This window comes from Pinus tabuliformis, chromosome 6 (genome assembly GCF_031772625.1).
Source record: "Pinus tabuliformis cultivar Carrire ecotype Pingquan chromosome 6, CPIR1, whole genome shotgun sequence".
In the NCBI taxonomy this organism is placed as follows: Eukaryota; Viridiplantae; Streptophyta; class Pinopsida; order Pinales; family Pinaceae; genus Pinus; species Pinus tabuliformis.
The window spans coordinates 213654758-213680622 of record NC_142292.1 but is presented as its reverse complement, the minus strand read 5'-3'; the positions used below and the strand labels follow the sequence as shown (position 1 = coordinate 213680622).

The 25865-nt window shown below is 36.1% G+C and overlaps 2 protein-coding genes across 3 annotated transcripts; both read right to left on the bottom strand.

The window, feature by feature from the left end:
* Nucleotides 1–284: 284 nt before the first annotated feature.
* Nucleotides 285–1430, bottom strand: LOC149258226 (meiosis-specific protein ASY1-like). Its single transcript, XM_089406961.1, has 2 exons — nucleotides 1323–1430; nucleotides 285–1085 (listed from the first exon to the last, which is right to left on the bottom strand). The coding sequence occupies exons 1-2, from the start codon at nucleotides 1428–1430 to the stop codon at nucleotides 285–287; spliced, it is 909 nt and encodes a 302-aa protein (XP_089263087.1).
* A 9336-nt stretch (nucleotides 1431–10766) lies between these two features.
* On the bottom strand, nucleotides 10767–14075 carry LOC149258225 (putative polyol transporter 4). 2 transcript variants are annotated; one of them, XM_089414937.1, is made up of 3 exons: nucleotides 13926–14075; nucleotides 13534–13836; nucleotides 10767–12883 (listed from the first exon to the last, which is right to left on the bottom strand). In XM_089414937.1, exons 2-3 carry the CDS (start codon nucleotides 13739–13741, stop codon nucleotides 11433–11435), a joined length of 1659 nt encoding a protein of 552 aa, XP_089271063.1. In that variant the 5' UTR covers nucleotides 13742–13836; nucleotides 13926–14075; the 3' UTR covers nucleotides 10767–11432. The 2 variants fall into 2 exon arrangements, with proteins under 2 accessions (XP_089271063.1, XP_089271062.1); XM_089414936.1 differs by having other exon boundaries at nucleotides 13534–14063.
* Nucleotides 14076–25865: the final 11790 nt, after the last annotated feature.

The following is a 25865-nucleotide window of genomic DNA, read 5'->3' as shown; positions in this document are numbered from 1 at the left end:
CTCCTCGGGTTGTGTTGACACCTAATCCTCATGATTGGGGAATTTGTAACATAAATAAATCAGGAATGTGAACAGTCATCGGAAGATGAACTGAACAATCACTCCTAATGTATAAAACAATAACATACCTATGAAATAAACACACCAATCAGTTTTTCTGCCGTTGGAGAGTTACTGCCTGGCCTGACATGGTATCAGAGCCAGTCCTAAAATAGTCGTAACTCCCTGCCATTGCCTCTGTCCTGCGTCTCTGCCAAGCCTGTGCTGCCCTAACGCTCTCTCACCTAACGTTCTCTCAAGAGCACATAGGAAGCTTTTCGAGTGCGCCTGTCTTGCGAATTGTTCTCCAGGGAGTCTTGACTGCATCTAATTACATCCGCATTGGGGTAAATGCTTCCCATATTGGCTTCATGATCAGCGGTCGAATTAGGCTTTGCTATAGCCGTTCCTGGTACAATGCTTTCTACTGATGCCGCTCGCTTGGCCATGCCTGCTCTTGTTCCTGCTGGTGACGCGGGTTTCTTGAAATTCCCTGGTTTAGAGCATGCTTGGCCGCTATGAAATGAACCGTTTTGATGTCCATGTCTAGTGACATCCGATCCCATTGAATGTAACCGTCCACATGTTGAGGTGTCTTTCTCAACAACGGGAGTTTCTGGATTCATCGGTCTCTCGGAGGCACGATCTCCCTGTGATTGATTTTCCAACGCTTTTTTTAACTCGAGCAGTTTTCTCCTAGTCATTTCTGATTGAATTACACGTTTACCGAGCCTTCTGTTGCTTGAGCCTCGAGCTTCGATAAACCCATCGCTTGCCATCTTATCCATGAGCTTCCGTACTGTACCTTGGTTTACCTGACCTTTGAATTTGTTTTGGAGCTTTGTAATAGTTACATAATCCATTGGAAGCGCATGATACAACGCCTTCATGTACAACAGGTCCTCGTCAGCGCAGTCGACAACGTTTTGATCTTTCGCTTCATGGCATGGATGTTGCTCTTCTTTGCTAGTAACGTCAGGGTTATTATCCTTTCGTCTGTTAATTCTGTATTCATCTCTTCCTATCGCCGTTACTAAACCTTCTTTCTGTAGCGTTTTCAGTATTTAACTGAAATCTCTGGAAAGTTGGACAAAATATCCGTTAGATCAAGCGTGTCAATATGCCTTGAAAGGATCCATTCCTTCGCGCGGGCCAGATTTTGAGCTTCTTGTTCAGAGTCTTGAGTGTCGTCATCAGATTCTGCCATATGCTGATCTTCGGCGGATGTGTTCTTTAATTTTTCAGTTTCTGTACTTCACTCCCCAAGTCTCTTCAGTAATTACATGTGGACCAGTCATGCGGCTTCTTGTGTTGGCAATCTGAGTTTTAATCAACCAGAGCGACGGTAATATCACAGCATATTGTTTGCGATCTATTTGTTCCAGTACCATGTCCCGCGGACGTTTGGGCAGCATTTAACACAAGCACTCAAATTGTTTATGCGGTGATATATATATATATATATATATATATATATATATGTGGTGATATATGTTACAGTGGTAGTATGTTATCAGCATTTGTTTCAATGGTCAATAATATATAAATGGCGTAGCAGAATCAGAATCATTCTTTTAGCAGCAAAAGTTTTTTTTCCTCAAAAGCACATTCTTTTTGCCATTAGAAGTATTATTCTATCAGCAGAAGTAATTTTTTACAGAATGCATTCAATCATCTCTATGGTAGGAATAGTTCTCACTGGCAAGGAGAACTATCCTGAATGGTCCTGGATGATAAAACACACCCTCATCTTCAATGAGTTGTGGAAGGGAGTGTGTGTCGGAGAAGGAGACAATGACCCAGTACAGCCTACATCAGACAAAGAGCTCGTCATTTGGGATAACAAGAACAACAAAGCATATGCATTAATCGCAGCATCTGTAAATGAAGAAGTAAGTCGCCATATTTCATCATATTCAACTGGCTTTGAAGCTTTACAAAAGCTGAAAGAACTCTATGACTCACATTCTGCACTTGAAGTTGTTCAGCTCATGATTAAACTTTTCACTCTTGAACTGAAAAATAATGATCCTCTTGCTCTTGCATCTGAAGTAAAGTCTATAATGCATGATATTAAATCCACTAAGGTTGAGCTGGATATCCCTCTTATTGCTTTTCTCAAGGCACTCTATCCTACTTACTCCAATTATCTTGAGTCTCTGCAAGCAAATGGAAATCTTAAAGATATAGCCTTTGATTCTCTTGTGAAAAAGTTTGCTGAAAGAGAGAAAGCCTCTGGAAAGAAGACAGTCCCTGAATCTTCTGAAGAGACTGTTTGCCTTGCTCATAAAGAAAAGCATCATGCTCAAGACTCTACAAGAGGAAGAGGTGGACGAAGAGGAAGAGGAAGAGGAAGATATTTCAGAGGCAGGGAGGGCAGACATTCTCAAGGAGAAAAGGCAAATCTGCATTGCATTCGCTGCAAACGAAATGGATCACATGATGCTTCTACATGCAAGCTACCATGGGACAAAATTGAACAGAAAAGAAACCAGCAGAAAGGTAAAACTGATGATACAGACAAAGGTAAAGCACCTGAATTCGCTCACTATATTGAGGCACAATGTAACATTGGAGTAAATGAAGATCTGTTTAATGCTTCACTTGCTTCTTCGAAAAATGATTGGTTGCTTGATTCAGGAGCAACCTGTCATATGACTCATAGGAAAGATTTTTTTGAAGATTTCACTGACAATGTTGATGGAGCAGTATACTTTGCAGATCAGTCAAAAATCAAGCCATCAGGGCTTGGCACAATCAGGCTTAAACTGCCTGGTCTTCCAGACTTTCTTCTGGATCATGTTCTATATCTCCCACAGCTCAAGAGAAACTTGCTGTCCTTAGTCCACATCCGCCAGCAAGGTCACTCCATTCATATGTTTGATGGCAAGCTTGAGGTAAGAAAAGCATCTGACCACTCACTTGTCATGAGGGGAATAGAAGAAGAAAGACTTCTCAAACTGCAAGGAACCTCTGCTCATGCACAACATTTCTCATATATTTCTCATCATGAAGAAGGTACACTTCCATCAAGTTTATTATGGCATGCTAGATTTGGACATTTAAACTATAACAGTCTCCGCTTATTGAAGAAAAATGGTGTTGCTGGTTTGCCTACAATTCCTAGGAAACATAAGCAATGTGAGGCTTGCATTCTAGGAAAGCATAGCAAACAGTGTTTTCATGATTCACATTCAAGAGCACATAGGAAGCTTGAACTCATTCATTCTGATTTGTGGTCCAATGCCTGTTCCTTCTGCAAATGGAAATAAATATATCATGACATTTATTGATGATTACACCAGAATGTGTTGGGTTTATTTATTGAAGAACAAATCTGATGCTTTTCAAACATTCAAGAATTTTCATAAATGGATTGAAAATGATGCACAATCTCATATTGGGTCTATTCGCACTGATAATGGAAAAGAATATACATCAAATGAATTTGAAAACTATCTTCGCCAACATGGGATCAAACATCAAACAACTGTACCTTATAATCCCCAACAGAATGGTGTAGCAGAAAGAATGAATAGAACAATTTTGAATATGGTACGATCCATGCTTTTCTTCAAAAATGTAAAGATAATGTTTTTGGCTGATGCTGTTCTATGTGCTGCATATATAGAGAATAGATGTCCATCTAATGCTATAAGAAACAAGACTCCTTATGAATTGTGGTATGGACATGTTCCTTCAGTAAAACATCTCAGGATCTTTGGTTCCACCTGTTATGCTTTGATACCAAAGGTACATAGAAACAAACTTGGTGCTAGAAGTCGTAAGTGTATCTTCCTGGGGTATTCAAACACCTCTAAAGCATAGCGCTTCTATGATGAAGTAAATAAAAAGTTTGTTGTATCTAGAGATGTCATTTTTCTGGAATCATCCAAATCTGACAATGTTGTTGAGCAATAATAGAGTTAAGGCTTCTGTGATCCATATCAATTTAGAGAAAGATTCTTCGGCGAAAATCACATGGAATCTCATTTGTCGACGCGTTTCGAACCAACTAGTGTGGTTGTTGAGCGGCAACTTGATCGCTTGGATAGATTCGCAAAAACAAAATCATTTCAAGAATTTGATAATCAGATTCCACATCTTGAAGGGGGGATTCCTATACTAGATCAACATGTGGAATCTTCTTCTGAAGAACAATCTCCCCTGCATGAAACTCCAACAACGGATGATGCTTTAAGTGATGTAATTGATAGAATTGGGAGACTCAATCTTGATTCAGTCCCAACTCAATCAACAGAGCAGCCTGGACCATCTCAGAAAGGTCCCCCAAAGTGGCTGACAAAGACACTTGAGAGTGTTCATCCTGATGAAATTGGAAAAACAGGAACCAGAAATACAAACCGACAAGATGGAGGTGATGTAGATGACTCTAATTCACCTGTTGATATGGATGTTACTTATGATTGTGAATTGAACTTGTCTACAGATTTTGAACCAACTTCCTTCAAAGAAGCTGCTTCTCATGATGAATGGAAAGAAGCGATGCAAAAGGAGTATGATGCCCTCATAAAGAATGGCACTTGGAAGCTGGTTGATCGTCCATTTGGAACCAAACCAATTGGCTGCAAGTGGGTCTACAAGAACAAATACAAAGCTGATGGCTCACTTGACAAGCACAAAGCTAGGCTTGTGGCAAAAGGGTTTGCACAGAAGGAAGGGGTCGATTATGAGGAAACTTTTGCCCCCACAGCAAAATGGGCCACCATCCGGACACTCTTTGCACTAGCTACTCAGAACGGTTGGAAAGTCCATCAAATGGATGTAAAAACTGCATTCTTGAATGGAGATCTAAAAGAGAATGTTTTTATGTCCCAGCCTGAAGGATTTGCTGTGAAAGGACATGAACATAAAGTATGCAAACTTGTGAAGTCCTTGTATGGCCTCAAACAAGCACCAGGAGCCTGGTATGAAAAACTAACTGAGCATCTTCTGAAACTCAACTTCAATCATTTTGATCTTGATGATGCAACTTTATTTGTCAAGAAAGTTGGAAAAACAGTTGTGTATCTTGTGGTATATGTAGATGATCTTTTAATGACAGGGAACAATGAAAGCTACATTGCATCCATAAAGAAGGAATTAGGGAAAAGTTTTGAAATGACTGATTTGGGATATGTTCATTACTATCTTGGCATTGAAGTAACCCAACATCCAAAATCCATATTTCTTTCTCAAAAGAAATACATTGGAGATTTGTTAAACAGATTTGGCATGACAGAGTGCAATCCTCTCTCTACTCCAATGGAACAAAACTTAAAGCTCACATCTATTGAAGGAAATGAATTTGAGGATGCAACAAAGTATAGACAGCTTGTAGGAAGTCTCATCTACCTCACTACTACCAGACCAGACATTTCATTTACTGTTGGAATCCTCTCCAGGTTCATGCAAAAGCCTTGTGAGGGACATTGGTCTGCTGCAAAAAGAGTTCTAAGGTACTTGAAGGGAACTCAAGACCTTGGAATCAAGTATACACAGGTGGACGACTTCAGCTTGATTGGATACTCTGATTCAGACTTCGATGGAGACAAAGAAATTGGGGTATCTACTTCAGGATATGCTATGAGCCTTGGATCAGGAGCTGTCTCCTGGAGATCACGCAAACAATCAGTTCCAGCAGATTCCACAACTGAAGCAGAATACGTGGCAGCAGCTGAAGCAACGAAAGAAATTGTGTGGCTCGGGAAAATTCTTGAAGATTTGCAGGTAAAACAAGTACAATCAACTCCACTCATGATTGATAACACCTCTGCAATAAAGTTGGCCAAGAATCCAAAGTTCCATGATCGAACAAAGCATATCAATACTAAATATCATCTTATTCGACATCATGTTGAGGCCAAAACAATCCATCTCCGTCATTGTTCCACAAATGAGCAAGTTGCAGACATCTTCACCAAAGCACTTGGAAAGGAAAAGCTTGAACGATTCAGAATGATGCTTGGACTCACCAATATCCCTTCAGATTAAGGGGGGGAATGTTGACACCTAATCCTCATGATTGGGGAATTTGTAACATAAATAAATCAGGAATGTGAACAGTCATCGGAAGATGAACTGAACAATCACTCCTAGTGTATAAAACAATAACATACCTATGAAATAAACACGCCAATCAGTTTTTCTGCCGTTGGAGAGTTACTGCCTGGCCTGACAGGTTGTTCCAAACTTGTGGACCTGCTACATGAGGGGAATGGTCCCCTTGTAGGATTTTCCTTCGATACATCTCAGACATGTACCTTCATGCTCTTCTTGAATTCAGGCATCCCTGTCACCATCTGACTCACATCGGGTAGGGCCCCATAAGTAGACCTCTGGTGTTATAGATGAGATATGTCAATTGACATGATCCCCAATGGACCATCCTGCAACTTGATACAAATTGCCAACCCTGAACCCATGAGAAAAAGCATCTTTTGAAAATTCTATTTTCAAACACGTACCTTTCCATCGATGAATGCCACCCTGAAACCTTTGACTTCCATTGCCGAAATGGACACCAAGTTCTTCTTGCGATCAGGTACATAAAAGAGATTCTGTAAATGAATCGAGTTACCCTCATTCAATTGAGGGGTAACACCCTTTCCGGGAGAGGTGGCATCGGCTCCAAGTATAATCCCATGAATGTTTCCATCTCCACCAAATTAGCAAGAGAGCACCCTTCTATTCAATGGGGTGCCTTGAAGCACTACAATCAATAAGCCAGATTCTCAAAGAATCTGAAGGAGAGGGCCAATACAAGATAACACTTCTTTATCTTATCAGAAACAACATTTGATTCTTCATACCTGGGGTTCCTTGCTTTCTCTGAAGAGTCGGTCGTTTTCTTGATGACCTGCATTACCTGTCATTCCTCTAATCATTGAAGATGTCCCTGGAATGATTGTTATCATCATCAAGTGATGTGTCCCTGCCATTCGGACACTCCTTCGCATAATGGCCAAACAAGTCATCTGTCTTTCTTTCCACCCTTAGATCCGGACTTTCCAATGAAGTGATCTTCAGCTAGACCATCATAAGCTTCCGTTGCGCCATTCTGATAATGTTCTCTGCTTCGTTTTCACCCTTGGTGAATTTGAAGAGGGATGAGGAATCCATTGATCCTTTGGTCCTTTCCCAACTGTCTTTGGTGATTGCTCTTTCACTCTTGCTTGGGCATTGCTTCACCTCACCTCTGATACCATGTTAAGTTTAGGTATGTTTTATGCTAAAGCAATTTATTTCAATTTTCACAGTTAGCTTAATATCGTTTCCAGATTGGCAATCACATCAGCATTAAAGTAAATTGCAGATAGAACATAAATATCAATCGCAGAAGACAAGCCAAGACAAAAGGACACAAGATGTGGCACTAGCAAGGGACAAACCCCAATGTGGGGAAACCCTTCGTCAATTCTTCTTATATGATCTTCAATAGTTCAACAAAGAGAGAGAGAGATAGTACATTTACAACAGAAGTCAACACTTTGACTTATCTAGATAAGAGTATAGATCATCTCCTAGGATGATGATACATGAGATCAGTTGAAGACATGCTGCTTCAACTGATTCTCCAAGGTGACTACTTCATCTATCATAGTGTTGCATCTCGTCATCATGTTGCACCTCACCGTGTTGCAGCCATCATCACAATGTTGGACCTCATGCTATTGTTGTCCCAGTGTTTAGCACTGTTGTACATACTAACATAGTGCCACTGCTACACCATGCTTACTGCTGTCCCAATGTACTTGTTGCACTATACTCGCTGTTGTCCATGATTTACCATGCTGGTTGTCCATGATTCTTCTTGCTTGCAGCTGTCCCTATGTGTCACCAAGCTTCCAGTTGTCCCACTTGCAGCTGTCCTTCATGCTGCAACGTCACTGAGTCTCACAGAACTGCTGTACTATGCATCACAACGTTCATCCTAAGATACCTGCGGCATAGCACTTAGCAATGCCAATGTCACTGGTATGAGTTAGGATTGCTGCAATAGTCCTAACGGATTCACCCGCTGCCTACCACAGTTCAGCTGTCATCTACAGCTCACCCAAAAACAGATATCCTTACCTTGATTGCTGTCCAAACAACCTTGATTAAGCTCCTGTAGATACTTGGCCTAACAGCCCTACACACAGCTCCTACGCAGCCTCCTTTCCCACACAGTAGTGGCCTCTCTCTGCAGCTCAAATAGAAGTGCCCTAACTTTCTTTACTCCAACATCTCAGTGCTCTTGAATTGCCTTCAAGATAGTCCTGCAAGGAGCCTCCTTAATCGGCCTAATCTCCAGCTCCTTGTTCCTCTGAGACAGCCCTATTCTTGGGCCTGTTTGCACTCTCAAACAGCCCTCAAACCAACCCGCATCCCCACAGCAACTCGGCCTCTAATTAGGCCCTCCACGATGTGCTCACGCTGTCTCTTTTGTTGCGGCTAGGGCATAATATGTTTGCCCAATCCTTGCTGTGACCATGACCGCATATTAGGGCAGCGTTAGAGCTCTGTTCTAGGACTGCAGTTAAGTGTCTCTTCTTGCTGCGTATTAGACAGCATATTAGGGCATCAAGTGGCTTCTCCATCCCAGCGTTAAGACTGGCTTTATGGGCTGTAGTTTAGGGCAGCGTAGGTCTCCGTAGAAAACCTTTATAGCTCTGCGTCTAGGGCTTCTCCTTGACAGCGTATGAGAAACTGTGTCTCCTCCATGACAGCGTTAGGGTCTAGGGCTTCTTCTAGGGCAGTGTATCATCTTGAGATCTCTCCTCCCACCAAAACCCAAAGACAAGTGGAGAGGAAGAGATCACAAGAGGTGTGTGAAATGACTTGAGAGTCACCTTTATTTATAGTGCTACATTCACGATGAGAGGGGGCAATTTGGTTGCTGGCCAACCTTGACGAATAGTCCCATAACACAAATAAATTCATATCTCCATGAGTACTTATTGGAATCGGATGACCTTTAAATCAATCCTACACCTCTCAACAAGAGGGATCCAAGAAAAATATCAGCTGCCATAAATAAGATGACCCACATGGAGATTGGCCCTAGTTGCCAATTTTAACACATCGCATTCCACCATATCTTGAAAAGGGAACGTAGCAAATGTGACCAAGCAAAGACAGTTAATCAGACAATAGTTGCCATTATTGGTGACCCATCACAAATGGTATGGGCTAGGATGGGCAAGTGGTAGGAAGCTTTAGTTCTGAGCTTATAAGGACTGCAACGAAATGCTTTTGACTACCATTATCGAGGATGAGATGGTAAATGCAGTTCTACCATTTGGCAACTATAGGTAAATCAAACTCACAATCATAAGGACCAAGCTTGCATCAGGGGTGGTAAGGTTTGAGACTTTGATGATCTTCAGGGGCTATGCAGGGGTCAAGTGTGCAGGAGATGTGCCTCGTTGTTCAGAAAATAGTACCTTGGGAGGAGCTTAACGCTACAACACAGCACTTGAATGAATGTGTATTAGCTTATGAAGAAGCAATAAGAGGGTTTGTAGGATGTAGGAGAAGTTGTGCTAGGCAGCGGAGGAGATGCCATTATGGGTGAAGGAGATGAACAGAGAGAAGTAGAGAAAGAACCAAGAGATAACGTTGGGTGCTAGACTATATATGGGGAAAAGGTTCTAGATCTGCAATAGATATATTGTACATAGAGCTGATTGAACTAAGCAATACAAGCTTGAACGAGTAGCATGAGAATTGGTGAAGATGAAGCTGGTGTGTCCATATAATAGCTTGGGGAGTAAAAATGTTGTTGTAGGAGGTCATAGAGTTTTGATATGGAGGTGTAGCCCCATGTAGAAGGGAACAATTATGGAGATTCTACCACCACTCCAGGGCTATCCCATCCAATTGCAGCGCTACCAATTCCAGTTTCTTGGCATCTGCCATCTTGGGCTATGAGTCAAAATGCATGGATGAACTTCAAATCCAAGCATCAAATACATTCACCATCCATGTCCAGTAAAGCTGAGCAAGATAATCTTGGACTCAGGTGTAGAGATTCTGCAGCATCCGATGAGGACCCCTTTAACTAGGTCAGCCCTGCATAAATGTTTGCAAAGTGTTACTGGCAATCTGTGGAGAATCCGGTTGCTGAAGTACACCACAGAGTTGAGTACCCACCACAATAAGTTATTCCACTCACAAAAGAGCTAGTCTCTTCGTACGTCAAACTGGAGTATGAAAAAAAATTGTTTGAATCCTACTGCAGAGATTAAATCGAACTTCTAGAAGTGCGGCAAGCCTTCGACAACTCAATGTTTTGCACGACCAACAATCTACGAAGGAGAAAACCTCATGGTAGGTGTAGATCAAGCTTCAAGAACTGCAGAGGTTGCACTACCAAGGAGCAGGCCTCATGATAGGTATAGGTTAATCTTCAGGAATTTTATCCTCTGATACCAATTGATATGGCTGTCAAAGCAAAAAAACATACAATATTCAGACACACAAGAAAGAACAGCCGGGCCAAAACAAACTCCCTTGAGCTCTTAGTTTTTCATTATATTTATATTAAAAACCTTTTAAATCAAACACATTAAAAACCCTTTCTTTAATTTTCTACAATACTACTTTCACAAGTCATAAATAACCACACCATAACTTGCACTGGGCTCATGCTTCGACGTGCTTTTTATTTAAAGAGTAGTCTAACAAGGCAACAATTTCATCCTGAAAATAATGGAAATTTTGGCAAGATTTTGACAAAATCAGGCTAAAAGTTTTGGAAATGTGGGTTACAGCTGTCAAGCTTCAGGATTTTGGATACTTCAGAGGTTTTTGATGGTGTTGATTCCATTTCCACCATAAAAAAGCCATTCAGACACTCCAGAAGTCATATTTTTAGAGAATTTTCTCACCAATTCCAGCCCGAAATTTATCATCGAGGTAAAATTGTGACATCCGTAAACAACACCCTTTATTTATTTATTGATATTATTAACTAATCTACCTGGAGCTGTACAACTTTATAGAGCTGTGCGCCTTGGGAGAAAGTGTTCATTGCGAGATGTGCCCACATGCTCCACATCAAGCTTTTCCAGAAGCTAAACCTTTGCAAGTGACAGTGGGAATGGACTATCATGGGAAAGAGGCTTGAAACACTCAGAAATTGGTTTAAAATAATTATAACATAAATCAGAGGGGAAATTATGGTAAAAGTGCATTAGTCTGTCTGTTCTGACCTTCTGAAGAGGTTAATCGAACACGTCCTTTAAACATACCTTTGGAATCACAATCAGCGGTTGTTTCACCTCCAGCTCTTGTCCTCTGTGTTTATCTAAAAAGAGACATTCTGAAATGAGAAGTCATAAAGTTTTCTTCAATGTTTGTTTCTGGCAGTGACCTAAACTCCATCCAAGTAGGGATTGTATGAAAAGTCAGTTTTTCTGGACTAGATATGTTGTGTCCCCGAGCTCCAATTCGGCACCCTGTGATAGTCTCTTTGCCTCTTCCCCATCAAAAAATGCCCCAATCTCTTCCAGAGTTTTTCCCTTTGTCTCGGGCACATACCTATATATGAAGGCTACACAGAGGACCGATAGACCAGCAAAGAGGGAAAATGTACCAGCCACAGTGATTGCCCTAGAAACACTCAGAAAAGTCATTGCCACTGTCCCACTTATAATTCTGTTTACTATTACACCCAAACTGACTGCTTGTGCTCGAAGCCTTAAAGGGAAAATTTCAGACACCAATATCGAGCATATCGGCCCTAATCCAATGGAGAAGAACGCAACATTGCAACATACAGCCAATATAGCCAGAATCACAGCTGCCTCACTGACTTCAGATGAGTTTTCTATGAAGTTAAACCCCAACGCCAATGCGATCAAAGATGCAGTCATTCCAAGGGCACTGGTAAGCAACAACGGTCTTCGCCCAACTCGATCTATCAAAAAGGTAGCCACCAAGATAAATCCAGTCTTTGCCAAACCCACTGCAATAGTGGCAACAAGAAGCCCATCTTGGCTATGAATTCCAGCTTCTTTGAAAACTACTGGACTGTAATAGACTGTGGCATCAATGCCTGATGCTTGCTGGAAGAACTGAATCCCGAAAGTTATTATCAGCATTCTACGGACTGAGGCAGTGGGCCTTAGGAGCTCAAGCCAGACGCCTTCCCCATGATTCTTTGGGGAATTAGGGGAATTGGGTGCGTCTAAAGAAGTTCTCTCATGCCCAACGGATTTATGGGCATCGGCATCCCCCGCAACCCCTGCTGCATCCATGATTTGAGCTAATCTTGCATCAGCCTCGGTTTGATCATCTGAGGTTCTTAAAAGTACCAACATGGCTTCTTGAATCCTGTTTTGCATAACAAGCCATCTAGGGGACTCGGGCATGGCAAGGACACCTAATCCAAGCAAAAATGATGGAACAATGCCCAAGCCAAGCATCAATCTCCAGCTTAAATGGATAGGTAATCCGGACAGAAAATAATTGGAGATATACCCCAAAAGAATACCTGCATTGATAAAAATTTCAGGGAGTGATGTGAGTGCTCCTCGGCTGGATGCAGGAGCAAGCTCGGCAGTGTAGACTGGGGCAATCACTAGGCCAAACCCAACACCAATCCCCGCTAGAAGCCTGCCTCCCATCAACAGAAGAAATGAAGGAGCCAAACCCATTGTAGCCGTACCCATCAGGAATATCAGTGCTGCCAAGGCCATTGTCCATCTTCTTCCTATTGCATCTGAGGTCCTTCCTGCAATGGCAGCTCCCACAAGAGAGACTATATTCAGGGACCCAATAAGCACCTCTTCTTCTACTTCTGTTATATTCAGATCCTCTTGAATAAATATAATTGCTCCACTCATAACACCAATATCTGCATGACACCATCATCAGAGTATAAGAATATACATAATTTTATTTCAGTGTGCAGCTGACAGACAACTATTCTTATAATTTTATTTCAGTGTGCAGCTGACAGACACCTCTGTAGGTGAATTCTACAGCCTGGGTCGAGTTGTGTGATCTATTCACTCTTAGCGTGTGCTCTGAATCTTGACAGCACATTGTCTCCATTGTTTATGAAAATCAGGCCAAATTCATCTAAACTTGGGCGTGATATACCCCTCCAGTTTCCACCTTTAAGGCGACTTTTAGGGCGACTTGTGTGAACTCAGGTTATGCATCATTGAGCTTCTCAAACTCGGGCTGCTTATCTGACCAGGGTTTAGGTAGGTCTGGGTTAGTTCAGATCTTAGACTAAAGCTTATGGTATTGACATAGAAATTGGAATTTCAATTGGAAGATGGATCATAAGTGTTTTCTGAGACAATTATTTACATTGTTAAGACTACACATGGCTTCTATTCAGGAAAATGAAATAAATTAAAGAGACCCATTCACGGGGAATTTGTTTTGTCCGTGAGTTCAGACACTTGTCTTGCAGTAGTCTAACCCATGAGATTTGGCAATAATGAAGCAGTGCTACATACTGGGAGTTATGGTAGAAAGATAAAGAGTGCTTACCATATCCAAGAAGAATGGAGTTCATTGATGCCAAAACGGCACAGCCAATGACATACTTGTTCATAGAATACTTATTCATAGGAGAACTTGGATTTGAATTGTCATGGACGCTATTACTGTTAACAAGTTCATATTTTCCTGCAGGAAGCTTCAAATCTTCGTTGGAGACCGTTGGATTCTTCTTATGCCCCCACCCCATCATCATCATTTCTCACCAATCACCAGTGTATCTAAGAGCTCCGATCTGTTGTCATATTCTCAGCTTTCTCCAATCATATTGGTATATTCACATAGGTTTCAGCCCTGCAAAGGTAGAGTTTCAGAGTTTTCCTTATTCTCATATAGGTCTCTTTCGAGCTTTGCAAAATCCGAGTTGACCAAATGAAACTTACTGTGGTGAATTTGGCGCTGTGTACAGAGACCACAAATTCGCGCAGATTTTTGGTTGAAATCTGGTAAAACGAAATGAAATTTAGTGTGGAGAATTCGTTCTACGTTTCTTTTGGGAGTTGTTTATTGAAGGTCACAAATTCGCCTGAATAGTAGATATTTGGTCGGAATTTGTTAAAAAAATATTTTAAAAGTCAAAAGTTTAATGAAAATGAATTCAGCGTTATTAAAGACCATTAAAAAATCCACACAAAATTCTGAAGATCATTTAAAAATCTATCCAAAATCCTGAAGCAAAACAACTATAACCTCACATTTAAAAATCCACCCAAAATCCTGAAAATCATTTAAATATAACCCCAAATTTTCAGAAATTTCTGCCAAATAATCTTGCGAAGATAAACTACTTTTTAGTAGTCTCAATTGAAATAGTGAATTTATTCAAATTTCTATTATTTTCCTAAATAATTTTTAAATTATTTAAACAACTTTTTTTTAAGTGAGTGGCACTAATCGTATCAATTGGAAGGGTGAATATATTCTCCTTTTTCTCAAGTTTGTCGCAGTAATCGTATCCATTGCAAAGAGATTACAGATTGCTCTGGTTTCTTTGTGAATATTTTCACTTTCTCTTCCATTTATTTTAATATTTTAATAATAATAAGATTTAAAAATTTAGTTATTTTATATTTATAATTATTATTAAAATATTTCAAATAATATATTTTTAAATATTATTTATCAATTTTATATTAAATTTTTAATAAATTATCTATTTTTAATATTTTAAAGTAAAAAAAATTATTATCATAAAATTATTTTATTTTTATATCAAAATAATAAAGACTCTACCATTTAATTATAATAAATATATTATAATATTACATTATAATAATAATTAAAATAAATTTGGTTTTGAGTATATTTTAAAATTGTTTTTGTTTGGGTAAGAGCTTGTCTTTTTAGACATAAGGAAACATGTTAAGGATCCAAGACCTAGAGGCATTTGGCAAGAGTGAAAATCTGCCTCCTTATGGACCACCAGTGGGGTAATTTAGAGTGGTGTGGTTTTTCTTAAAAAAATGTGATGAGTCCGTAATTAGAGTAATTTTGGTTTTGAGTATGTTTTAAAACTGTTTTTGCTTGGGTAAGAGCTTGTCTTCTTTAGACATAAGGAAACAAGTTAAGGATCCAAGACCTAGAGGCATTTGGCAGGAGTGAAAGTCTATCTGCCCCCTTATGGACCACCAGTGGGGTAATTTAGAGTGGTGTGGTTTTTCTTTAAAAATTGTGATGAGTTAGTTTGCATTTAACAGTGAATGATGGTTGTCCTCATTGTTGGTTTGACAATTGAGTTATGATAGGTTTTCCCAAAGAATGATTAAACTAATCTAAATCCATTTTAAGTTGAATCTATTAAATACTAAGAGGAATAGAAAAATGGGTTTTACTTTTAAATTTTAGATGATATTGAATCTAAAAATTATACATTATGAAATTTGATCCTTCTTTGATAGATCTTGGTTTAAGATGATTCTAAGTTGGTTTATATATATCAAATTGATATAAAAAAATATACATAATATGGGCATCGAAATATTTCATTTATGATTGTGAAAGGATCTTAGCTCTATTGGTTTGGTGAACAATTTGTCCCCCAATTGTGTGGATTCAAGTCTCCTAAGACATGTTGTAACTAGCTCATTTATGTCATTTTATGAAATAGTTGTATCTGGTGTAATAGTGGCAAGTCTCCAAAGACATGTTGTAACTGGCCCATTTGTGGCATTTTTGAAATACTTGTATTTGATGTAATAGTGACAATCGATGAAGTTAAGATTTTCTAGAAATTCTTGTTCTTGTTAAAAATATGATGAAGTTTGACATCCAGTAAGACCAATAAAAATCTATCAGACCTTAAGAAAGTAAGAGATTAATTGAGATCCTTTAATATTTTATTTCTATGATCGAAAATAAAAAAGAGAAGCATTACTAACTTACTATAGTGTTGTTGACTTAGCAAGTCAAGGAAATTAATAGTATTTAAAAAATATTAAAATATTTTTTAAATACTAGATATCAACTAAAATTTACAAGTAATTTTTTAAAATTAAAATTAATTAATTTATAATTAATATTAAAATATTTTATATAATAGAAATACTTAAATATTTATTTATAATTTATATTTAAAAATATTAATAATATTTAAATAATATATCACTTTTACGTTATGCATTATGCAGAGTGAAGGAATTCTATAACCTATATTGAAAACTAAAATATTTATTAATAAAATCAATTAAAATTAATATAAAATTATATTAATTTATGTAAATATAAAAATATTTTATTTTTATATCGAAGGTGTTCTTATGATGGGTTTGGCTGGGCAAATTCAACCAATAGTAGAGGTTCAATTTCGTCCTCCTTTGTTTTACAATTTTTGAACACGTGGCAAACACAACAATTAGAAAGTTTGGTCAAAACACAACAATTAAAAAGTTTCAGCAATTTGCAATCCTTTTCTAGGACTCTATAATGACATCGATGATTTTGGAAGTTACATCAAAAAAGATTCCTCTATAATGACATCACAGATTTTGGAAATTACAGAATCAAATTTTGGATAATCCCTTAAAATACTAAAGAAAACAAAGAAAAGTAGAGCATCAAAATAGAAACACAAGTTGGAAACTTTACTCTTATATAGTGGACATGCTTTTTCAAGATAGCGACACTTTATTATCTAATGGTTTTGAAATTAATAACACATTACTATAAACTAATTGGATAGTTTATCTTGGAAATTATGGGGTATAAGCAGTTTTAAATGCAATCCTCCACTAGAGTTTGTGACCATATGCAGCTTGCTCTAGCGTACACTTACATGAAGAGGGATATGTTCTCTCTACTTCTATTTTCCTTTACGATTCCCGATGCCAAATTTGCTTCATTGTGTGGGGTGTTTTCGAGCATATCAATAGGAAGCATGGATGATATTTCAGAAATTAGGAATGAAGATGTTGTTTCTCCCAAGTTTCCAATACTGAGGAAGAGGAATGTGTTAGTAATGAGTGTGCTTCCTTATGTGAACAATGTTCCTCGCCTCATAAATATGATAGGAAATGCAGCTTGCTCTGGCCTCGTCTCAGCTCAGTTGTAGATACACCAGAACCCACCCTTCATGCTTATGGAATCGTCGTCATATTCCTTATCTATTGTAGTTGTCGAGGTTCCCGGTATGGTGAGAGTCTACGAAGACAGAACAGTCAAACAATTGGTCGGCCTGGGATACTGTTCCCCCTTCTTCACTAGTGATTGGTGTAATTACAACTTCTTTTGCCACAGTTCTGTGTCTCCAAGACCACGGCGGGGAGATTTATTCCCATTGACACCGACAGTTTCAAACTTTTAGTCTCCAGCCCTGCAAAATATATTGCAATATTTTTACTGCGAAACAACTCCACCCATAAAAATTTTGATCTCATAGATTGAATTTATGTTTGAATTAGCAGATCCAAGCAATAAAATAATAAATCCAGGGTTATGATTGACTCGAAATTATCATTTCTTGTTTCATTTTCATAGAATTACTCGACGCAAACAAATACCAGCCATGGTGGATAAGAATTTATGACTGTAACAATGACCCTCACAGTCTTAAACCATGGGCCAAATTTTATTGATGTCAAATGCACATGAATGGTATTGTGCAGCTTGTCATAAGCCAATACATATGCATGTGTTAGCTGGGTAATGAAAATGGAGTAATTGTATGTCTTCCAATAGATCTCGGCCTCAAACATGGGCTAACAATTAAATTATTTATTTCCTATTCATACAGGATTATTATATTTAACTTCAACTAACCTATCCCTTATATTCAAAAAACGTATATTAATTTTCTCGAAGTTCTAGAGGATTGGTAGTTGTGCTTTTAACAATTTCATAAACCTTTTAATAATAAAAAAAAAAACTACAACAATTTTGTAGACTATTCCCCTATCTCCATTAAACTAAACTAAACAAATTAGCCGACTATTTCCATATAACACCAAATGTCTTACTAACAAATTTCTTACCAGATTTGAAATTTGTAGAACTGTCAAACATCTCCATTTTAAAATGGAATAAAAACTCCATTGACTGGAAGACATATCAGTGGCATTTGGAAGTATAGGAAATTGGTGAATGGATGTTGGAACGATATAGGGTGGGCAAATATTGAGATGAAAATTGGGAAAGAGTTGACGAGATTAGAGCGGTCAAACCCATTATGCGGCCTAGGGAACGATTTGTTGGCCCTGAACGGAGATCGATCTTTAAATATTTACTTTATTAGAAATAAGAGTTTTAATGTTTAGTGATTTAGTTTTTTAAAATAATTGAGTTCCAAATATGTTATTCCTTTGGTGTACCTTTGCACCTTTAGGGGCAATTACTAGTTATAATATTAAAATATATTTTATTATTAATATATATTTTTAAATATTATATATAAATTGTAAGTTCAAATAAAGAACTACACATTTCTCTGGCATTGGATTGAAAAAAACACTTTTCTTGAATGGTAGAAAACACTTTTCAACCCAAACATATTATTCCACGTTCAATTGTTTGTTATTCCACGCCTTTGAAAAAATGAAGATTGCTTGTAAAGGAGGAGACATTTGCATGATTAGTAAGATATTCCAAATCTATTTAAAAATTGGTGTTGACATAAAAGTCATGATATTCAAATGTTTAAATGAGTTCTCTAAGGGTTAAGGTAGCAAATGGGCAGGTAGATACATTATCAAGCTAGATAGAGAACATACAATAAAAGCAAGCATGGGATTCGGCGAGGCTACTAATACAAAATTCAAGTTGTTGGAAGCATGGGGCATCATGCACTTAGTAGTCTTAATAAACCTTCTTGTTATATATGTTGGTGGTGACTCAAAAATCATCATAGACTGGCTCTCTGGAAAGACCGACTTGCAGGTGTTGAATTTGGCTTATTGGAAGTCTAGAATAAAGAATCTGATCAGTGGCTTTCACAACATTTCCTTCTTTCACATTAACAAGGAATTTAACCTTTAGGCAAACTCGTTGTCCAAAAAGGTCTTTTTCTCCAACCAGGGACCTTTCATTTAGAAGAATGGCTTGATGGGATAAGGATTCATGTTGGTCTATACCAGTTGTTCTAGCTTTTTTTCATTGTTTTTAGGACTCCTTGTCTTGATTTTTGCATGGCTTCATAGACTCTCTTGCTTATTGAAGTTTTTTTAGTAGTGGTGATGTTTTTATGTCAAGTCAATGGTTGGTTTTGATCTGTTTTTAAATCTAATGTTTGGCAATTGTTGTATTCTCCCCCTTTGGGGTTGTTAATGCTTCTTTCATGCCATACAGATAGAGTATATCTATCAGTCCTTCTCAGAAGGTATAAGGATATATTGTAGTTGTTTTTTTTTGGGCCTATAGTGCACTCTGGAGAGTCGGATTCTTGTAAATATCTTCGATTCTGAATTGAATAACAAGATATTGATTTCTTAAAAAAAAATACCAAATGATATATATACATTCATATAAATTATTTTCTATGCAATTAAGACAACACGAGAAAGGAGGTATCGAGTTTAAAGCAATGGCTATAATAGGATAAAAGTTGTGCGATAGATTTGTCGAGTTGCTTTCACGACAATGTTTTTGTAGCGGGGGATATAACAAAATATCTTGTCAGCAATTGGTTTATCGATATAATGGCTCTTCGATAGCATTTTCATGGTGGCATCATAATTATTGACATGCGCACAAGCTGTTTGCTGAATAAGGTGGTAGCCCTCGTGGCAACACTATGCTCCACATCTGGCACCGCATTCCCTTCACATGGCAATTTTTTGGATCCCAAGCCCTTTCACACTTGCCCAAGTTAGAGCAACTTAAATGTGAGTAGGTGGGAGGTAATGTCTTTGTGTACGTTAAGCTACCCTATTTCAAAATACCTTTTGCCTGCTCTCAGTTGGGTTGCCCCTCTCATGGTGGATTAGCTACGAGAAAAGTCACCTATGACAGCCAAGGTAAGCTCATTTATGAGAAAATCATGCTTAAACATCTTGGAAGGATAGAGTATTGGTTTATAGACTACACCTAGCTCGCCATGAAGAGCGTCCCTGTGTTTTACCTCATTCTACATGCTCAATCTCTCACATCCTCGACTCATTATATTTACATGGTCATGGAATTAGGGTGGCAGAAACATTGGGTCAAGGTCGCAGCCTATGCATTTATGCAATTGTTGTTCTATTTAGGCTAGTGTGGAGGTATATTGGTCTTATATTTTGCTCATGTCGTTAATGTATGGTTATGTTATAGCCTTGCAGAGGTCAGATCATCTCTTAGTCGTTCGGTTTGTAACTGTAATTGCTCATCGTTTCCCTGGTTCATGGCTCCATAATTTATTATACACAAGGATCAATGTTTTTTGTTTTGTTCCTTCATAATTCTGGGTCGGGTCCGTCGTTTGAATTGGTTGCAGTATTACCCTCGATAACTCCTCAGAATTCGGACCCTACCAGGATTTCCTTCAATTGTCCATTGTTAGTTTGTGGTGTGTGGTACCAGGGTACCTTCTCCATTTGGTTTTAATAGGATTTATGGTTTTGCTAATAATGTCGTTTTTGCAAACCCCTCCAACTCCTTTAATAACCAGTGTTCATGAAGGTTGGGATTATGGGTAGTTCTCGGTGTGCAAGAGTCGTGGGTTTTCAATTTTTGTTTTTTATTCACATAACACTACCAATGGTGTAACCTTAGTGCTCGTGGTCCCTTTAGTTAGCAAACCCTACTATCAAGTGGTTATGTCCATTGGAGTCGGTCAATATACCACAATTCTAGTTGTTTGCATTGCAAGTTGATCGCCTTAATGTCACCTTGACAATGCCTTCCTAGCCATAGGGGTGGTGCTCCTGGGTCACCTTCGATGTGATGAAGGGGTTTGTTCGGTTGGGAATATGTAGCCAACTTTTTCAAGGCATCTCCTCTGGAGGTCCATAAGGAAATTCTCCATTTGGAGGCAAAAGAATTTGGGGATCGAATCTATTTCTTAGATTCAAAGATAGGAGGTAACGACCTTAAGTGGGTGCCATTCATTCCATCTAAGCAAGGTCAAATTTTGGCATAGAGGAAGAGGAACTTTATTAAGAGCCAACAATGTTAAGATATCAAATATAGCTTGGATGATATATTGGTCAGATTGTCTCACATAGAACGTTATGATGTCTCAGATTCAAACACTGAATCAAATGAGCATCAAGACATGCCAAAAGTCATCAACGCTCCAACTCAGGCCTCTTCTCATGCCAACTCTTCCACCACATCGCCATTAATCATCTTGTACTAGTAAGTCCACCAAGCACTCTATCTATCGGTCTACCGTGGGTGACAATTTTTTTTTTTTGGTAAACAACATCTTGATGTTTTGTCAGTTTGGTTTTTGGACAAGTATATGCATTATTGTAGATCTTTTTAGGTTCTACTTAACTTAGTTTACACTAATAGAACTAGAAAAATGAAGAGTGATGTGTCATAATCTCCAGTTCTCATGGTATTCTCAAACTTTGTTTGGTGGTATATATATGACAATACCTATGCTTATCTCTAGTGGTAAATAAAATTTACTAGGTCACTCTTTTGGATGTCTTTTTGGAGGTATTGTTGAACAACTTGCAATGTAAAATCTTTTGATATTAATAGAAATCTATTGAGCAAAATTATATAATAAAAAAAAAACAACACATGATTTGCCATATTTTTTCGACATAAAAATTCTACCCTAAATTATTTATAAATTTCAAAATTAAATAAATAATTTTTATTATATATATATAAAACATTGTAATTTGTCCTCATTTAATTTTGTTAGGATTAATAATTACTTTTATTATTGTTTAATATTGTCAAATTTAAATAAATAATTTTTATTTTATATATATCGTAAAATATATAATTTTTATTTGCTGGGTGAATCCATATATATATATATATATATATTAATTTGTCCTCATTTAATTTTGTTAGGATTAATAATTACTTTTATTATTGTTTAATATTGTCAAAATTAAATAAATACGTTTATATTATTGTGATTTATTTAATTTTGTTATGATTAATAATTACTTTTATTATTGTTATGATTTTTTTAATTAATTAAATAAATTTGTATTTGATTTATATTAAAAAATAATAATTTGAAATTCAAAAATATTTAATTAAAATAAAAATACTTCTCTATACCTGAAGAAATTTACTGTTTTATAAACTACATAATAATATCGTAAAATATTAAAATTTATGAAATACAAACTAAATCAATAACATATATAACATTTTAATTATTATGTATATTTTACATCTTATTTCAAATTCCAATACTTTAAAATGCTAAAGCTATATATTAATAATTCTTCTTAAAATTCACCAACATGAAATTATTCACAACTATATATAAGATTCTTTGTAAATCGTTGTGATTACAATATTCATATATATAGATTCACTAAATGAAATTATTCAAAATTATATATAAATAATTATTTTTTCAAAATGAATTTGATTCACAATTATATATAATTTATGAGACAAATTATTGTGATTACATATTGATATTTCTAAAATGATTATATTAAAATATATAAATAATTGTTTTTATTTATTATAAATTATTTTAATTTTAAAAATTTATAAACTTATAAATAGATTTATTTATTATAAAAAAAAAAATTAAATTTATGTAAAACATAATATTAAAACTAAATAAGGAGTGGTAAGAGGGGAAGGGTGTTCTATGGTTTTAAGGAAGTTAAAATTGTAGAGTATTTATGAGCTTAGGATGTTGAAGCTTATGTCTTTTATTAGGGATTCAATTAGCCAAATAAAAACATGTAACTTCTCTCATTGTTTTGGAGACTCTCTCTTTTTTATTTAATTTTTGGTGGAGGGATCTTCTCTGAGTAACAAAACATTAGGAATTAGGAAAAATATTATAAAACTAATTAAGAAAGCAATGTACGGGTTCTCTTCAATAGCATATCTCCATGTTCTATGTGATCTTAATAAAGATGCAAACATATGTGATAATGACATGTGTAAATTAAGATTGAGAGATTTTAAAATCAATGGTCCAATATCGCTTTGTTCTACTCCCTAGGGCTAAATAGATTAGCATTACATAATTATGAAGGATTGCATTATCAATTAGTTATAGTATGGCATGCAAATTTTGTTTCTATCGGGTTAATTTTGTAATGTATAAACCTACAAAACTTTGTTTTTTTGTTGTCGAATTTAATTTTTTAAATTTCTTTTTAAATTTTGTTAAATAAAAAGACTCAATTTTTTTTAAATGTAAATATATAAATATACGATCTAAACATAAACTTACATATAAATACAAAATTTTCGTTCTAATTAAAACCACCATAATAATAATAAATTAATTATTTAATAAAATACTAATAAATTGAATAAAATAAATATTGATATAAAATGAAATGTGTAAATTAAATTATATATCAAGAATCATCGAGAATAACATCTATATCAAACACGAATAATAAAGTAAATATAGTGCATTACATAAGAATGTGAAATTGGCGATGTTTGTCTCTTTGTGTAGTCCCTAATGTACTTAAAGGACATATGAACTTTCGATAAGGCAATGATAATTTCTTACCCATAAATAAGCTTAAATGGTGTGTGGTTTTCGACCTTTCATATGCAATTCTACAAGCCAATAGAATTACTTGCACTTTGTTACGCTGGTCATTTTAGTTGATTTTTCACATTTTGGTAAGCGCGTAGTCTAACGAGGTGGAGGAGTTGCTCGGAAAATTATGGAAATTTCGGTCATATTTAGAGAAAATCTAGTAAGGATTTTTGTAAATCCAAGTTATAGTTCTTAAATTTCAAAATTTTAGGTGTCTTAACGTTTTTGATGGTGCTGAATCCATTTCCACCATCAAAAACATGATTCAAACACTGCTTCTACAAGATTTTTTAATTTTTTTTATCTAGATTCCAACCACTTTTGATAATCTAGACAATTCCTTTACCTTGTTAGATAACTCTTTTAGTAAGTTCTTTATAAAGTTTCCTATTAAATGACTCAACTACACCATTATCTTAAGGATGGTATGTTGTCACGTTCCTATGGCTGATTATGAATCTTTATAGTAATATTTGTATGGTTGCATTAACGAAGAGTGTTTCACTATCGTTGGTAAGTGTTAAGGGACCTTCAAATCTTGTGATGATGTTTTCATATATAAATTTTGCTATAATTTTTTTGTGTGATGATGTTTTTATATATAAATTTGCTAGAAAATTTTTAGTGTTTTATTTGATTGTTTAAGTTTATTTAATTAAATATTTGATTATAGTGATAATATATTTAGCATTTATTTATTTTGTTTTAACTGGGAAGGGACTAACAAAGTAAATGACTTAAATTTTAAATAAAGGTTTTGTTTAATTGAATTTAGGGGATTTTATTTTTCTATAATGGTTGGCTCATCTTTGACAAATATCACATTCTTTGATTTTTATTCAATAATTTTTAAATAAAGTCAGTCACCACAATTTTTTTGGGGATCTTTCTCGCCATAATGTCTCTTTGATAGTGTCCACCCGCTAGACCTTTTTTCTTCTTGTTGATAATGTTCTACCCTTTATGCTTAAGTACACATCTTCTTAAAATAGCATTGGGTCCTAGCCTATATAAGTATTATTTGTCAATGTTAATGAAGTGACTTCCATTGTTAGCACTTTCTTATTTTTCTTAGGAAGATTCTCAGAAGCGATTTGATATAAGAATTTAACTATATTCACCAACTCAACTAGAGTGGCTTTGACTCTAAACAAATGTATATCCAAAAGATCATTACCAATGTTTATTGGTTCATATCCTATCTTAAGTCAAATTAAGTGATTAAGCCAGACATTTTTTTCATGGTCTAACTATTACATCAAACTCAAAATCTTAGAATAGCAAGAGCCATCGACAAATTCTCCCATTGTATATAGGTTTGTTTGCTAAATATTTCTAACTTGATGGTGCATAAAGAATGTGAATGGGTTGGCCTATAAATAGTGTCAAAAATTTTGTAGAGAAAAAATCATAGCAAGCACTTATCTTTCTATAGTCAAGTAATTTCGTTCTACCTTATTTAGCTTCTGAATGACATACACATTTGGATGGTCAATTGTGTCATTGTCGCATTAGGCTAGGACCACCCTAACTTCTACATTTAATGCATCAACATGAACATGAAATTTCTTCACCCAATTAGAAAATTTTAGGATTGGTGCCTCCACTATTTTTCATTTTAGCAATTCAAATGACTCATTACACACTTTGCTCCAAATATACTTGACATCCTTCTTTAATAACTTGTTTATTGGAAAAGTGAAGTCTAAGGAGAGGCAAACAGAATTTTTATAGTATCTAGTATGACCAAAAATAATAATAATAATAATAATAATAATAATAATAATAAAATAAAAATAAATAAATAAATAAATAAAAATATAAAAAATAAATAAATAAATAAATATATATATATATATATAATAAATTGTTTTGTTTTTTATTAACATGGAGTTTCAAGTCAAGGATAACCTTTATTTTTGCCATATCAACTTTGATCCCATCTTTGCATACCACATGGCCTAACAATATTATGATCAATGTGGCAAAGAGGGTTTTCTTTATGTTGAGAGGTAAATGCATTTGTCTGCAATGTCCAAACATTAGTATAAGGCACTTAGTATGATCTTTCAAGAGAGTGTAGATGATCCAATCATCAAAGTATACTGCTATTGTATTACTTATAAATATTTTATTGCAAATCTTGAGAATATTGTAGACATGTTCTTCAATCCAAACATAATTAACTTGTAAG

Coding starts and splice junctions, on each gene's coding strand:
- LOC149258226 (XM_089406961.1), bottom strand. CDS start 1,430: ATGGTACTGGAACAAATAGATCGCAAACAATATGCTGTGATATTACCG. Junction 1,086..1,322: donor GCCGCATGACTGGTCCACAT/GTAATTACTGAA, acceptor AAAACGCTACAG/AAAGAAGGTTTAGTAACGGC.
- LOC149258225 (XM_089414937.1), bottom strand. CDS start 13,741: ATGATGATGATGGGGTGGGGGCATAAGAAGAATCCAACGGTCTCCAAC. Junction 12,884..13,533: donor CTCCATTCTTCTTGGATATG/GTAAGCACTCTT, acceptor GGTGTCATGCAG/ATATTGGTGTTATGAGTGGA.